General features: G+C 31.5%; 1 protein-coding gene across 1 annotated transcript in view; it reads right to left on the reverse strand.

Annotated features, from left to right (window-relative positions):
• Positions 1–1,579: 1,579 nt before the first annotated feature.
• LOC148597888 (vacuolar protein sorting-associated protein 11 homolog) overlaps positions 1,580–16,544 on the reverse strand; it is a 38,976-nt gene continuing 24,011 nt past the window's right edge. The window contains exons 17-29 of the mRNA XM_088560024.1: positions 16,114–16,214; positions 15,603–15,686; positions 14,952–15,002; positions 13,598–13,686; positions 12,728–12,802; positions 12,070–12,161; positions 7,857–7,942; positions 7,508–7,629; positions 6,082–6,180; positions 5,775–5,834; positions 4,833–4,899; positions 4,191–4,256; positions 1,580–3,141 (exon numbers count right to left, since the gene is read on the reverse strand). Coding sequence (XP_088416150.1) covers positions 3,073–3,141; positions 4,191–4,256; positions 4,833–4,899; positions 5,775–5,834; positions 6,082–6,180; positions 7,508–7,629; positions 7,857–7,942; positions 12,070–12,161; positions 12,728–12,802; positions 13,598–13,686; positions 14,952–15,002; positions 15,603–15,686; positions 16,114–16,214 — 1,061 coding nt within the window. The 3' untranslated portion in view covers positions 1,580–3,072. The remainder of the gene's footprint in view (positions 3,142–4,190; positions 4,257–4,832; positions 4,900–5,774; positions 5,835–6,081; positions 6,181–7,507; positions 7,630–7,856; positions 7,943–12,069; positions 12,162–12,727; positions 12,803–13,597; positions 13,687–14,951; positions 15,003–15,602; positions 15,687–16,113; positions 16,215–16,544) is intronic.

The raw sequence follows: 16,544 nt of genomic DNA on the forward strand, positions 1-16,544 counted from the left end.
ATGGAGTTACCTGCCTTTCTCGTTGCGCATTGTTTATATGAATAATACTTGTGTTAATTATGGACATTTAAATTGAGATGCTTACTTATATGGACATTATTTTAAGATTCTTTATGTTTGGATTTGTTTTGATTCTGATATCATAATGTATTATTATCATTAGTGAAATTTAATAAAAGAAATGACACCATTTAAAATGCTCACATTTAATGTCATCGTACATTTCTATTCAACTTTATACTCAATATTACTTTCTTCCTTTTCAATATGATTTGTCATATATGAGATGACTGATGATTTAGTCTTGATATTGCATGCCTCCTCCTGGAGAATTCATTGTTTTCATGTTGTAATTTATAACACTAATAATTAGATGATGAGTTGGAAGGTGTGCTATGATTTATTTTGTAAATTTCAAGATACAGATATGGTACCAATTTTATACATTAAAATGATCAAAATGTGGCAACTTTACTTACATTGTAATCTTAATTATGGTATTATCACGAACAGGTGCCATTTTTGTTTGAATTGTTATCGAAAGAGACATAATTCTGGTCAAAATACCCTTTTTATCAGTGAAGTTACCATCCCCCATTGTACATGCATTGCTACCAGTTACCTATCTGACTTTGTGGCCATTCACATATCAGAATATAATGTGATAAGTTTTTGTAGAGTGGGAGGAAGTCTTCATGTTCATGATTTTTATTTTTTTTAATGCATTACCACATGGCATGCTGTTCTTTTTGTTAATTTTTTTTTTCTTGGAGAAACTGATACATGTAGCATTCAAAATTGGGTAATTTTGAGGAAAACATCAAATTGATAAATAAAATACAAAACATACAAGGTTACAAATATATTTTCCCTCAAAATAACCAAGTTATAATGTTTTTTTTATTCTGAAGTAAATAAGTTTATTGCTAATGATTTCTGTCTACACTTAATTCATAATATAAGACGTAAAACTTTATTACTGTAGAAACATTAGTTCAGACCCCTCAAGTCAACAGGACATTTCACTTTTTATTGCGACGTTATGAAATCCCAGGTGTGTGAGTAAATTCATGTGCTGGAAACCCTTTTCCGCCATCTTTTACACATTTATTGGACCCATAGTAAATCCAACCTGGATTTTACATTTTACTCCTTTCAGAAGCCTGTCATATTGTATAGTACCAGCATTTTCTCTCTGTTCATAATTTAGTTCATTTGCAGGTTTTCTTTTTGTTGTTTTGAAATGAATTAGATAAAGAGAGATTTAATCTTCTCTGGTACCTTTTTCTTATGTATTTTTTGTCCTTTGCCAAAATTACACCCAACTAGTATACTACCAACAGTGGACTTCTCAAATGTGAGCCATCAGCATTCCCTATCTTTACTCTACATGTCAATGAGTCCAGAATTTTCAAAAAGGGGGAGAGGCACTCTAGTGATTTTTAACTTTTTCTAAAAAATAAACTTTAAGAACATAAGTAGGGCCCCCAGCATATTTTGGATCCACTTCAGCCCCTTTCAGTCTACATGATTTATAGCCCATTTGATAAGTGTCATAAATGATAAAAAACTTGTATAATCAAGGACTTCATTTACAATTTTTAATAGCATAATCAGTAACAATTATTGCACATGTATATCACAATATTTGACAATAAAATCTCTCATACACTGTAAGTTCAGAAATTATTGTATGCATCAATTATTGCAATTTTGACATTTTGGTACATAATGTGATTCAAATTTTTGCAATATACAGAAAAATCCCACTAAATAATGCTAAAGCTTCAATATCGCAATATTGATTTTTTGCAAATTGCAATAACCCCTTCACATTTTTGTGCAATAATTTCGAAGTTTACAGTAACTAGTACACAAAACAAACAACAGAACTTGTATGCAACAAAAGCTTTTTGCTCATTTAACAAAAACATTTTAATTAGGCAAAAAAAAGTTTTGTTTCCTGTTACCAGCAAGAAAAAAATAGGGAAATAGGGTAGGTAGTAGGAAAATTATTCTATTTTAAAAAAAACAATTTACATTGAGTTAATGGGGATACAATCAAGACTTTAACAGTGCTTCAGCCAAAATACCATAAAATGTTATGGGTAGGCACAAAAAACTAGGGTAGCAGGGGCGGATCCAGGATTTGAGTTTGGGGGGGAGCGTTAATTGAATTAAATGTCGTGCAAAGCAAGGCAAAAAATATTATTGGGTGAAACTTGTGGTGAAAATTTTTTTCTTACAGATTTAGTGGGGGCGTATGCCCGGTATGCCAGTCCTTGGATCCGCGCCTGGGTAGGTAGGGTAACAGGTAACCGACATATCATTTTTTTTGGCCTTACTGATTCTAGATGATGGAATTGTTATTTACTATTATTTTCAGCGACACAGAAAAAAAAAGAATCACTAAAATGGATTTAATTACTTGAAAGGTGTTCTTTTTCTTTTTTAAATATTCAAACCCTTGAATAATGACTAAAATTAATCATACTGCATTAAAGAACATCCACATTCACAGTTTTATTCAATATGCAAAATTTGTCAAAAAGTACAGAGTAAAATGTTCCACGATGCACACCTTGTTATATGACTACAGAGGTTGAACCCTGAACACTTGGAAAAAAGTATGAACATAATGTTTAATCATGATACAAAACTGGCTGATGTGCAGAAACCAATGACAGACCACATCACTTTTACATCTATGTAACAGCAAATCTGTACTTGTATGTATGTTTAAAAAGTTTTAAATGTTCAAATGCCTGAATATGCTAGCCAATATCAAATGTAAGAACAAATAAATATTTCAGAGGCGGCTGCAGAAATTTTGAAAAAAAAACAGAGAAGGATGCTAAGTGTGGAGTAACCTTTACTTTAACACTTCATCTAAAAAATTTAAATTTGCCTTTTAACAGTGTAATATAATTGTGTAGCTCCATTTCAAAAGAATTGCAATAAAAGCATAAAATAGTTGAAAAAAATCAGATGTTTTTTTTTCAATATTTTGCTTATGAGTGCACCAAATACATTTTTCCCTTTTACAAGTACTAATCAACTGTACATTCAATGTCATGGCAATCTGGCTATTGTCCTTGATCCTGACCTCTGTTTTCCTGGTGAATCTGTTATCAATGTAACCTGTAATAAAGATATTCTTTTGAAATATCAAAGTAAAGCTTTGTAGCTCAAGTTCAAGAATACACATTTCAAATTCCTAAAAAGATAATCACTGAGAACCATAGTTCTATAACATAAAACCATACATTTTATGTTTATCTTTCATGTTTTCATCGGATATTTTCATTTTTTGTTATACTTTTTGTTTTTTGTTTTCATATTTTGTTGTAGAACTATGAGAACCAGTGGAGGATCCATAGATTTACAAAAGAGAGGCTCTAACCTGGGGGCCCAAAATTTTTGTTAATAATACAATGCTTAATTACCAGTTCGGTTGAATATTTATTGCTTTCTGAGTATTTTTTTTCAAATGTTTTAACAAACAAAAATATAACATTTTGTAACTTCTGGAAAATTGGGGTTGGGGGCTTGGTGAACCACACCCCTGGACCTGGAAAAGAGAACAGCAAAAAAAAAAGAAAAAAAAACATTTTTTTCATAGAAGGGACTGTACAAAATATTTCTAAGCTTAGTATTTCATGTATTTTCTAAATATTGCCTTTAATAATCATTCAAAAGGAACATATTTTTTGGTATTTTCAGCAGCAACTGTACGAATGTTTAATTTAAGAACATATATGAACCAGTTCATGGAAAAGACATTAAGTACCAATCTATATAAATTCAGACACTTCCAATGGTAAAGTGATTCATGGGTAGAAAAACCCTCTGAACAAACAATTCTTTTTCAGTCTACATCTGCTATACTTTCACATTAAAACAATCTTTAATGCATTCATCTCCCTTTAAAATCAACCAAATCAAACCAAATCAAGAACAATAACTCTTGCAAAGTGCAAATTTCCTGTACAATCTATGATTTTTTTTCTCAAAAGTGCAACAACGAAATGAAAAACAAAGACTGGTTATGTAGTCAGTAACTGTTTCTTGACAAGAAATAAAACTGATCTCGGATGGTTTTTGAAATGCATAATTCACTGTCTGTCCGCTATTAAGAAAGACTGCTACTTAAAAAAGAAATCTGTTACATGTACGTCAATGAGCACTACCTTATTGAAGACGCCTCTTCCAAAATAATCGGCCACCACAGAAAATCCATCTTGTGATCTCTCCAACTATAAAAGAAATACTTTGTTAGGAAGAAAATTATACAAAGGAATATCACCATGGCGAAAAGAAATAGTAAACATGTATTTTTGTTTTGTCTACACTTTTACAAGCTCCTTCATAACTACACCTACTGTTACAAGTACTGTAGACAATTTCTTAAACAGGATGATAAAAAAAAAACAGCCAGAAACACGTGGATGAGATACAAGATGAACATGGAAGTGGAAATTAGCAATATCAGAAGTAAATTAAGAGTAAAATAAAAAAAAATCTTAACTGTAAAATACAGATTTGTAAAGGTGGAAATCCATGAATCAACAGAAAAATCACATTCCTGGAAACGGAAGAATCTTGCAATTGAAAGATTAGGCTGTGATTTTTCTGTCGATGCATGGATTTATACCATTACAAATCTGTATTTTACAGTAACATTTTTTGTTTGTTTTACTCTTAATTGAACAGTAGCATTTCTGTATCTCAATCCATACCTCATTCGAATGGAAGTGGAAAATAAAACAGTGATTTGTCATAGAAGCACTTTCTAATATACATTAATTTTCTCTATGTAGAATATAACCAACCTGGTTGTGGAAGAACTCATGTAAATCTTTACTTTGTTCTTGTGCTCTAATAATATCCATTATTTTCCTAAAGAAAAGAGGAAAATTATTATAATCATATTGAAAGTAGCATAAGTAGGTATTGGTAAGAATCAAGCAAAATGGGAAAAATCAGAAACATGCATAAAAACCCCACTGATCTGACAATATAATTTCACTCAAGGATGCTTTTTCTATTTGAAAAGACCATTATTTGATCACTGCATCTTTGAATGTTCTCAGAAATTTTTCAATAGAGTGTTAGCAAAATGAGGTTTTTGAAAGAGTTACATACAATAGTGGCTATATATAACTATTCACAAACATGTTACACATCTTACAATAAGGAAGGCCTTCGTCAGAAAGATCAACTCTTTTGTTTAAAATTTTAACACAAGTTAACCAGACTTTTTTTTATCTTTCAATGACATAAAATATATTGTTGTTATACCAGCGCTTGGTTGATGTTCCATTTTCTCTCTGTGACAAGTACTGGACATGTCATAATGAACTGGTATTCATCTCCTATTTCTAAGTTACACAGATTACAAATATTTTGCCAGTGGCCTGTATCTATGGGTAATCTATGATTAACCCAAGTTAATAATAGGAACAAAGCCTCAGTGTTTTAGGGGTTAAGGATTTTATGCCACAGCAAATTTCTGAAAATACTACAATGTTCATTAATCCCTTAAGAATGAGAAAATTACTAAAATTATAATAATTAATCTGCACCATTAATTTTGTATAGATAGTCTCTAAAGTGCATTGTTTTTTTTCCACAGTAAATAGAGTTATATCAGCTAAAAACCTCCCATAAATGATATATTTTTTATGTGGGAGTCTCCCTCTAATGTGAAAGGGGTATGTACAACCTCCCTGCCACATTTCAAAATGAATTGTACCTAATATATGACACCATACCTGTTTTCTGCAGCACATACTGGACACTCTGAATCATTGTCAGAATAACTTTCAAAACAACTGAAAAAGAAAATAAATGTAAGAAATGAGGGACTAAATGTCATATTGTCAAGACAATTTTAATGTTTTCCTCTGACAGGATTTTCACAGAGAGGAGTGAATGAATACTATTTTTGTGCTTGAAATCAACCTTACGAAGCCTTGTATTTTACCCAGATTCTAAGCATCATCTATATATTGTTTTCATTTCAAGTCAATACACAGCTATTGTCAATTTCAGTTGTCATGTCATCTAATTTCTACTTACTGTTGATGGAATGAATGAGGTTCACACAAGAAATGGACAGACGGCAACTCTAGTGGGTGGTTACAGATACTACACTTGGCAGCTTGGAATATTTTGGCTCTAGGAGGAAAAAACAAGAAATACATTGAATAGTGATCTAAAATATCAATATATTATATCAAAATTGCTCATTTTTTTTGTTCTTAGGAAATAATTCTTTATTTACATAAACTGTACATACGTATACATGTACATAGACTGTATAAACAATGTAAACATAGCTATCAGAGGAAAGTCATCTCAATCATCAACAAAACAAAACCAAAAAAACAAAACTGTGTCCAAGTCATACATGAAGATCAATTAGGAAGGAAAGCAGTTTAAGGAGGTAGACCTAGGGTAAGGGACACAACTCTTACAAATCATTCGAATGTTTGTATTCATCATTTTATATCAATCTCATGTAAGCATCAAAGTAACTTGGACTAATTTCAATCAGTTTCAAAGGAAAGCTTGAAAGGGTTTGGTGAAATTGAATATGATACAAACATATCACTGATTTCAAGAGTAATGTCCTTTACCCTAGGTCTACCTCCTTAAACAGGAAAATTTGAGTTCCATCACTAACTATTCAGAGGTTTAAATTTATTTATAGGAGATTTATCGAGATGTATCAACCGCTTTCTGCATATGTTCCCCTTTATTCTAAAGAATCGAATATACAACTTCCTTTCTCAGATACACTTTTCATTTTTTTTTTCTTGTTCTTTCTCATATCTATTTTTTTTTATTATTATTTTTATATGAATTTTTTTTTCAATTCATGACTTCACACTATGTATGTGTATATATGTAAATGATGCTAAATAACAATAACAGTATATTCTTGTTTTTCATATTGTTCTATGTATTTCAGTAATATTTATATGAGTTACAGGGAGGACTCCACTAAGTTAGGAAACTTGTGTCTCATCCTTTTTGTTCCTATTTGAACAATAAAATATGTTTAAACTAAACAGGATCAATTAGAAATACCATTTCTCCCAGCTTAAAATGAACTTAAAATATTATAACCTTAAGTTGGAATATCTGCGTTTGCAGATACCAAACAACAATTGTTATCACTCCCCAGATCCACATCTACATATGATGCCAAACTTTCCTATCGGAAAATTTCATCAAAATCCGATGAAAATTTTAGAAGGAGTTTGGCTTTCAATACATGTATATATGGACAGAAAATGGGACACAGACAGGATTATTCCTATTATCATACCCAACAAACTTAGATTGCAGGGGTATAAAAAAAGAAAACAAGAATCCTTACGACCAGATATATCTTGGTTTGATTAGTAAATGTTAAACAAGGGCAGTTTTTAGCCTAGCAACCAATGGACTCTATGACCTTGTGACCTCTACCTTCCATCAATATAGAGAACAATCTTACGTGGATTTGAGTTCCTCAATCTGAGCTCGTTTTTTCTCTGTGTCTTCTCTATACTGTTTGATAAGTCTCTCATCCTCAGTGATTTGGTCATTCTCAAGCTGTAATCTCCTTATTATATAGTCCTACAAATAAATAAAAATTGAAAAAAAAAAAAACCCAAAAAAACACTGTCGTAATGCATAATACTATAGGTAATTTATAAAAAAAAAAACTTATGAGTCTGAAAAACTACTCATGGTGGATAATTGTGATTATCATATAGAAGTGTACTGACAGCAGTGATTTATCAAATGCTCCCTTGTGCAAAAAATTTCAATAATTTTCCCATCAAAAAGTTTAATTTGGTTACCTTGACAACAGACAATGTTGCTGTGGAATTATGGGCCAGTGTTTGAATCACCAGTAAAGGAGGAAGCAAGTTCTTCTTGTCAATATCTGATGTAATATTAAGGTACCACAAAAAACATGTTAAAAAAAGACATTGCACAGCTAGATATAGTATCATGGACGAAATGTCATATGATAGTATTAATGTATGGCCTTTTCCATATTGGCCCGGTAAATGCCTGAGGTATTAATAATGGCCATTACAGCCATCCGAGGCCATTATTAAAACCAAGGGCATTTCACAGGGCCAATATAGAAAAGGCCATGCATTGATACTTTTACTAACCAACTTTATTTCAGGACACAGTCAGAATCTATTATCAATACATATGATTTCACATTAATTATCTCGATGAATCAAATATTTATGAAAATAAATCATGAAGGTTTTGTTGTCTTTTCCAATAATCTCCCCCCAAATCCTTAATTTATAGACAAGTACAAGATTAAACATACCTAATAATTTATATGGAAAAATTGCGATCACCAAAAATGAATATTCATGAGCTAATCAATCACATGACCAGTCGCCCAATATCCGACAAAAAACCATGACTTTTCAGATATCCATAATTTATGGAATATTTGGGTTGTTTCCATCACTGTTCCTAGGTTTATTGATACTGTCCTAGTATGTGACCCGGAAAATTAAAAAAAAACCCAAACAAATAATTTGGTAATTTTTTACGTAAAAAACGTGTTTTTAAGTGCATTTTTATCTGGAATCAAGCTATTTTCAAATGTTGTTTTTACCGAGGAGCGCAAAAGGTAGGTGAGTAAAAAGAAAAGACATTTACTTTGAAGATTTATTTCAACACCTGGATTTGTGCAAAACAATGAGATTTGACTGCACATTTTGTCTATGAAAATCACTAAATCATGAAAGCCACCTTTTTTCTTTAGCATTTTTGTATAGAAAAGTATGTGCTCCCGTTTCGAGATTCCATTTTTGTTGCCTTTTCCCATAATCCCCCCTCCAAATCGTAAATTTAAAGCTCAAGATTGAACATACCTAATAATTCAATATACTTAGGCCCAGTACCATCTTTCAGCAACTTTAAATATCCTAATCTAATAAATTGAATTATTAGGTCACTCTTAATTACAGTTGTCACTTATTTTAAAAAATGTATGCCTTTTTTATTTAGTTCATAATGGCCCCGTATTGATGCCCTGTTTTGAAATTCGTAATGCATGGCTGTGATTTTGTAATGACCAGCTATAGGAGTTTCCGGTTCATAATGGCAAGTTGTCGAAATTTCTGTTCACAAAGGATGGTCATTTCTATACATATTGTAGTAAATTGGTTAATAATATATATTAATAAATATGTAATTTCATATTGGCCCTGTTATAGGTTTGAAGTCTGTCATATTGGTTGAGGCAGTCATACTGGTCTAGAGGCATCGCCGAGGGCCAATACGGCTGTCGAGGCCAATATGAATGACCAAAATCTATAACAGGGCCAATATGAAATTACATATTTATTGACAATTTTATTAACCAACTCAACTAGATGATTTGTAGAACAGTTGTTTTCGTGTTTTACCAAGAACATGTAGGTTTATTTGCATTAATCAGTAAATATCCTTTTTGTATAAAATGGAAGATTTCTTTGTGTTTCTGCAGCTTTAGATCTGGTGATCAAAGTTCATGAAATTCAATTCTAACTGAAAATGGCGATGTCAAACCAGAGGAAGTTATGATGCCATATTGGCCCTGGTTTGATCCATATTGGCCCTGTATAGATGCCTGGTTTGAATTCATATCAATTGGTCAGTTTTTGACATATTTTAATGTATTTTGGGTTGATTAATACTGTCTTATACAGCTGCCAATGCAAAAGTACATCAGTATAAATGTAACATCCGAAGCATACTATGAATTCTGTATAAACTTCTGGCAACAGTAACTTTGATTGTGCCGCATGCATATTAAAATACACATTAAACATATGATGCAGATTTGATTTCAAGGACACATTAATATTACTGTATAAATCTTTTTTTTGCTCACGTCATTGAATTTTGCCTTTCAAAGCCAATAAATTTAACAAGAAGTTGTCCAACAAGTTTGACTCAAGAAGAGTTTGGTAGGACTTATCATAAGATCATTTCAGCAGTTGAAAGTTTCTTTCTATCTATCATAGATTTCAAGCTGTAAAAAAGCCTGTCATTGCCTTTCCAGGGCAACATCTCTTACAAGGAGTTGTCTGACAACTTTCATCCCTGAAGATTTTTGTATTTCTAATAATAAGGATCATTTCAGCAACTGAAAGAATGTGGCTAAACCTAATGGTTTTGGAGAAATGAGTGAAAAACTATCTGACTGACCCCTATGTTCTATTTTTAATAAAGGCGGCCATGTTTTTCCAAGGATAAAAAATCCCCACATCAGTTCTATGCAGGATTCCCCAAGGAACATTCATACCAAGTTTGGTTCCAATTGGTCAAATGGTGTCAGAGAAGAAGATTTTGAAAGAGATAACATTAAAAGTAGCAATAAAACGTCAAAAATGGTAATAACTCCAACATGTCTTAATGGATTAAAACGAAAATTTGCCCACAGATAGATCTCATCATGCTGAGCAGTTTTACCATGTCAGAATTTGGCTAAACCTAATAGTTTTGGAGATAAATGCAAAAAAAAAAACTACTGTCTGACCCCTATATTCAATTTTAATAATGGTGGCCATGTATTTTGATGGATTAAAAATCCCCACTTGTGTTCTATGCACAATACCTCAAGGAACATTCATACCAAGTTTGGTTTCAATTGGTCAAATAGGTCAGAGGAGATTTTTGAAAGACATTAAGAATAGCAAAAAAAACTTCAAAAAGGGCAATAACTCCAACATGGCTTAATGGATTAAATCGAAAATTTAACCACAGATAGACCTAATCATGCTGAACAGTTTTACCCATGTCAGTATTTGGCTAAACGTAACAGTTTAGGAGATAATTGTGAACAACTACTGTCTGACATCTATGTTCTGTTTTTAGTAACGGCAGGCATGTTTTTTGACAGATCAAAAAATCACCATATCAGTTCTATGCAGGATATCGCAAGGAACATTCATGCCAATTTTGGTTTCCATTGGTCAAGTAGTGTCAGAGGAGAAGAGTTTTGAAGAATTGTTAAAGATGATGGACGCAAAGCGATGGTAATAGCTCACCTAGCCTTTGGCCAGGTGAGCTAAAAATGTTTGCCTTATATGATATTAAGTTGTATTACTAAAAAGTAATTAAATGAAAGAAAATAACTCCATGAATAGGACATTTTCATACATGTGTTTTCTATATAGTTTATATCTTTTTACAGTAAAATTTTATATGTACATGTAGAAGGATTTTGATACTGTGAATAGTGTAAATATCTGAATTCCAATTAACTTTAAAAATATGTAAGGTTGTTTAATATGCATGAGACACTCACTACTCAATTTCTATATAGAATGGTAATTCGATAATTTCATGAATTGAACTTCTCCTTTTGTAGGAGTCTTTCTAAAAATCAAACAGAAGGTGATTCATGCATGTCAAAAAACCCATTGAATTTAGTTTTATTTCTTGTTCAGAAACAGTTACTGATCACACAACCAATCTAATTTTTCATTTGATTGTTGAGCTTTTGAGATAAAAATTATACAGATTGTACATGAAATTGGTACTTTGGAAGAGTTATCGTTCTTGATTTGGTTTCATTTGGTTGATTTTAGTGGGAGATGACTGTATGATTTTCTAGAAAGTGCAGATCTGAGTGCAGAAAAGATTGTTGTTATGTGAAAGTATAGCATATGTAGACTGAAAAAAAAAAACATAATTTGTTTGGTGGGTTTCTCTTCACCATGAATCCCTTTACTATTGGCAGTGTTTGAATTTTATGTGGACTTTCAGTTAAAACAATAGACACTAAAGATTGTCCTGTTGTAAGAAACACCCTTTAGTAAAAACATGTAAATTTATCTTTTATAAAATACTACATTTTGTAGTGGAAAACAATTAATATTCCTCATTTTGAGTTCGAACAAAAACAGCAAAAAATAATTTTGTGGTTAAAAACAAAAGGAAAAAAAGGTAGGTATACCGAAACGGAAATATGAACATAATAAGATAAGATCAACTACGATGACTATACACTGTACAAAAAAACAGCTCTATATGTTTTAAGGATACGAGCCAAAACATCCATAAGTTGAGGTTTACAATTATCTTCCTTCCTGGCAAAGTATGACAAAGCTTGTACCCACAAATTGGAATCCTGGGCCCTGAAATTAATATTTAATTACATGTATAAACAAAAGGATTTATTTTTAATTACTTGTTCAGTTTGGTAAAAAAAATTTTTTGTTTGTTGGGGTTTAACGCCGAAGCAGCAATATTTCAGCTATATTCAGGTGATGGTGAAAAAAAAAAAAAAAAAAGAACTGCCTAAAAGAAAGTGCTTAGGTTTGTTTTACCTTTTTTAAAGAGGACTATTGCGTTTAGGATTTCATTGCAACAGAGATGAAATGGGCAATGAAATAAAAGGACAAAATCCAGTTTTTAAGGTTAAAATTTTTGGTAAGTCATGTATTAGGCCATCATAAAAATCCTTTATTATAATCCAACATTTTTTAAAATTAGGGGCCTGTGGGCAAATTTTATTTTTTATTCTTATTCAATTTTAGTGATAAATGCAGTCGATTTGAAAGAAATTGACCTAAATTGGGAAAAAAATCAAAATAAATTTTTTCAGGGAGGGTGAAAAATTGGGTCGGGAGGGATGAAAATCTAGAATATTTTTCTTATTTTGGCCTTACGCATAATATATTGACAAAATATTTTAACTCACCCAAACTTTTTACAAGTATCTATAACATGAACATAGTCATCATGCTCCATGTGGTATCGTAGAATCTGTTGGTACCTAGAAATAAACAAGAAGCCTATTACCCAATGTCAACTAATGATATCCTAGCATCTCTACTTTAGTTTACAGTAAAAATATAAACCCAGTTGTCAAAACAGAAAGTCTCCTAAGCTTGACTTCAAATTTATAACACATATGTATATGCTTATATCAGATATGGGTCTTCAGGTCTGGTTTTCAATATTGTCATGGTCACATCACACACTTAATAAGGCATCCTTAGTCCAATCACAACCAAAACTTCTATCAATTCACAGTGTATATACAATATAAGGAGGTAGACCTAGGGTAAGAGACACAAATCTTACAAATCATTTGAATGATTGTATTCAGGCTCTTCATATCAATCTCATGCAAGCATCAAAGTAACTTGGACTGATTTCATTCCGTTTCAAATGAAAGCTTGATAGGCTTTGGTGATATTGAATATGATACAAACATATCCCTGATTTCAAGTATTATGTCCCTTAACCTAGGTCTACCAAGTTTAATAAAAGATATGATACATTATACATACATGTGTATTTTTTCATACAAGGAGAGAATTCCAGCCTTACAGATGTTCATCTGACACAGTACTAAATACAGGTAGGCATGAAATTACCTCAACAATCTCATGTAAGCAACTTGGACTGATTTCATTCTATTTCAAATGAAATCTTGATAGGCTTTGGTGAAATTGAATATGATACAAACGTATCACTGATTTCAAGAGTTATGTTCCTTACCATTGGTCTACCTCCTTAACATTGTCTACCAAGTTTTATAAAAGATATGATAAATTATACATACAAGTGTGCCTTTTCATACAAGTAGAGTATTCCAGCCTTAAAGTTGTTCATCTGACATAGTACCAGAGCTTGATCCAAGTCATATTTAGCCTGAAATTACACACAATGATAATGACAAGTAATGAAATGCCTGCCTCCCATAGCTATGCTTTAATAAATACATGTATGAGTACATTCAGGCAGAGAAAAAACATTACAAGTAGAAGATAGCTGGATTCGGTTATTGTATTACTTCAGTCAGTATAGTTGAACATTTACAGCAATATATTATATATTAAGTTTAAAATACAACTTTTTTGTATATATGAATATATGAATTGTTTAAACCCTATACTATATATTTAGATTAAAATATGACCTTTTTTGTATAAGCATTATAAGTATTTTTTTAAACCCTATATCACATTCCTAGACCTATATCGCATATCCTATATCACATTCCGAGACCTATATCGCATATCCTATATCACATTCCTAGACCTATATCGCATATCCTATATCACATTCCTAGACCTATATCGCATATCCTATATCACATTCCTAGACCTATATCACACCCCTTCACAGACCATACCTGAAGGTTAAAATATATGACATAATGAACTTGACATGTCAAAATCTGTATAACATCTGGTATTAACCCTTGACCTATGTATATATTCGGTATATCTCACTCCCCTACACCTATATAGAAAACCTTATATCACATACCTATTGAGAACACACTTTAATTATAGTTAAAATATACATATATAATGATCATGATGAGTCAAATCGGCATCATATGCCACAAAAAGCCTTGACCTATATCGGAATTATCTTTAAACAATCCTAATTTCGGGGATTTGATACATCACATCTACCCCAAAGAACTTGAAATAAGGGATTCTACAGACACTGTGAAGTCAGCCTCATATCTTAACCTACACTTAGAAATCCATGGTAAAGGAAAACTATTGACCAAACTTTACGACAAACGTAATGATTTTCATTCAGAATTGTCAACTTTCCTTTCATCTGTGGCAACATCCCTTCAGCACCTGCGTACAGAGTGTTCATAGCACAATTTATACGTTATGCCAGAGCTTGCTGAAACTACGCAGACTTTTTGTATTGCACTAGAACTCTAACAAATAGGCTTCTAAAAATAGGAAATATATGTCAAGAAAACAGGAGAAATCAGTGCATTTCAACCAATTTTAAAAGATTAAATCTTCCGTGTAGAGTGCTTGTCTCTTAGTGGCATTGAATGTATTTTTGACAGAAATAGTCTTCAGAATTTCTTTTGTTTCTCTATTACTATTGGGTCTGCCTGAGTTTTTATATGGATCTGTAATTTGATAACTGCATTTTACCTCAGGGTTTTTCAAGAGGTCTTCAGTCTTTCTAACTTTGTCTGTTTTGGCCTGTAATGATATCAAAAGAAAATTCATTAAACTGACAAATCTATGCAAGTCAGGAAACAAAAATATCAATCACATGAAACACGAAACTAAATTAATCTGTAAAATTTCAATGAAAAACTTTGTAAAAAAAATTCAATTATAGGCAAAAAAGAAAACTTGTGTCTACAGATGATGACAATGTTGTCCATTAAAGACAACATGAACAATCATACCATTTTTTGGCAGCAAAATAAAGACTAGCAATAATACCAGGATCTAGATTCTCAATTGCTCTAAAATGATAAATTTTAGCTACTTGGTCTCGAATCCATCTTATGATCATTAACATGAATGTGTGGACAATGTCAGGATATATTCACACTAATGTCTTTTTTTGTAGACAATGTCAGGATATACTACCACTAATGTATTTTTCTATAGATAATGTCAGGATATACTCACATTAATGTTTTTTTGTAGACAATGTCAGGATGTACTCACACTAATGTCTTTTTTGTAGACAATGTCAGGATTTACTCCCACTAATGTCTTTCTTGTAGACAATGTCAGGATATACCCACACTTATGTCTTTTTTGTAGGCAATGTTAGGATATACTCACACTAATGTCTTTTTCATGAACAATGTCATGAAGATAGAGTTCTAGTAGAGTATTATACAGTAGTCTAGGAGAGTTGGGCTGAACCTAAAATGTATGAATTTCTTTCATCAAGCTAAATTATAGGGAAAATATCAACACAAAACATTAATAGGTACAACAAAAAAAAAAGTGTTTGTAGCACATTTCAAGAAACTCGAAATCAACGGTCAACCAATCAAAAGAGATGCTACTAGAAATGACATTATCAAAAATAATTATTTGTAAATGTTATTAATGGTTTAAAAAATGTTTTCTGAACTTTTTTATAGGTACAGTATGGGTGCCTGCAATATCAGTTATGAAATAATTATGCCCTGTAATATACCCTGTATTTATAGGTATTAACATTCCAGGGAACCTTACAAGTAAAAACTGTAACCGTAAGATTTTTATAACAGCTTTGCCAAATAAAGTATATTTTAAGGAAAAAAAATGAAATAATCATGCCAAGTAAAAATGTACTAGTTCTTACCTTAATCATATGCTCTAAAAATTCAGTAAGCCTAGCAGAGTTACTGACAAAAATATGTATAAATTCTTCAGCATTGGCTTTTTGAATTCTAGGAATACCACCTAAAAAGAAATACAATGTTCAAGTTCAATAAGTTATTCACATGTACAATATCTATGCAAAAAAAATACCACTTCGGGCAAAGTCTAAATTATTTAACAGGACACAAAACTTAAAAAAATATTTCTAAGAGTTTTCATAATATCTGTTAATATCAAAGAGTAATCAAGGGAACCAAGGTTATAACAGTAACTACCAAAACTACAAAATTTCATTATGTCATTGATAATAGGATAATTAATTGGAAAGAGTGAATAACCAAAATAGTATCACAAAGGTGAAGAGTGCCTAGATTTAATGAGTGTGACTTTTAAAAATCCTCAAGCATTCTT

Source organism: Perna viridis, chromosome 14, assembly GCF_037379345.1.
Source record: "Perna viridis isolate PV_CMFRI_1.1 ecotype Kerala chromosome 14, ASM3737934v1, whole genome shotgun sequence".
In the NCBI taxonomy this organism is placed as follows: Eukaryota; Metazoa; Mollusca; class Bivalvia; order Mytilida; family Mytilidae; genus Perna; species Perna viridis.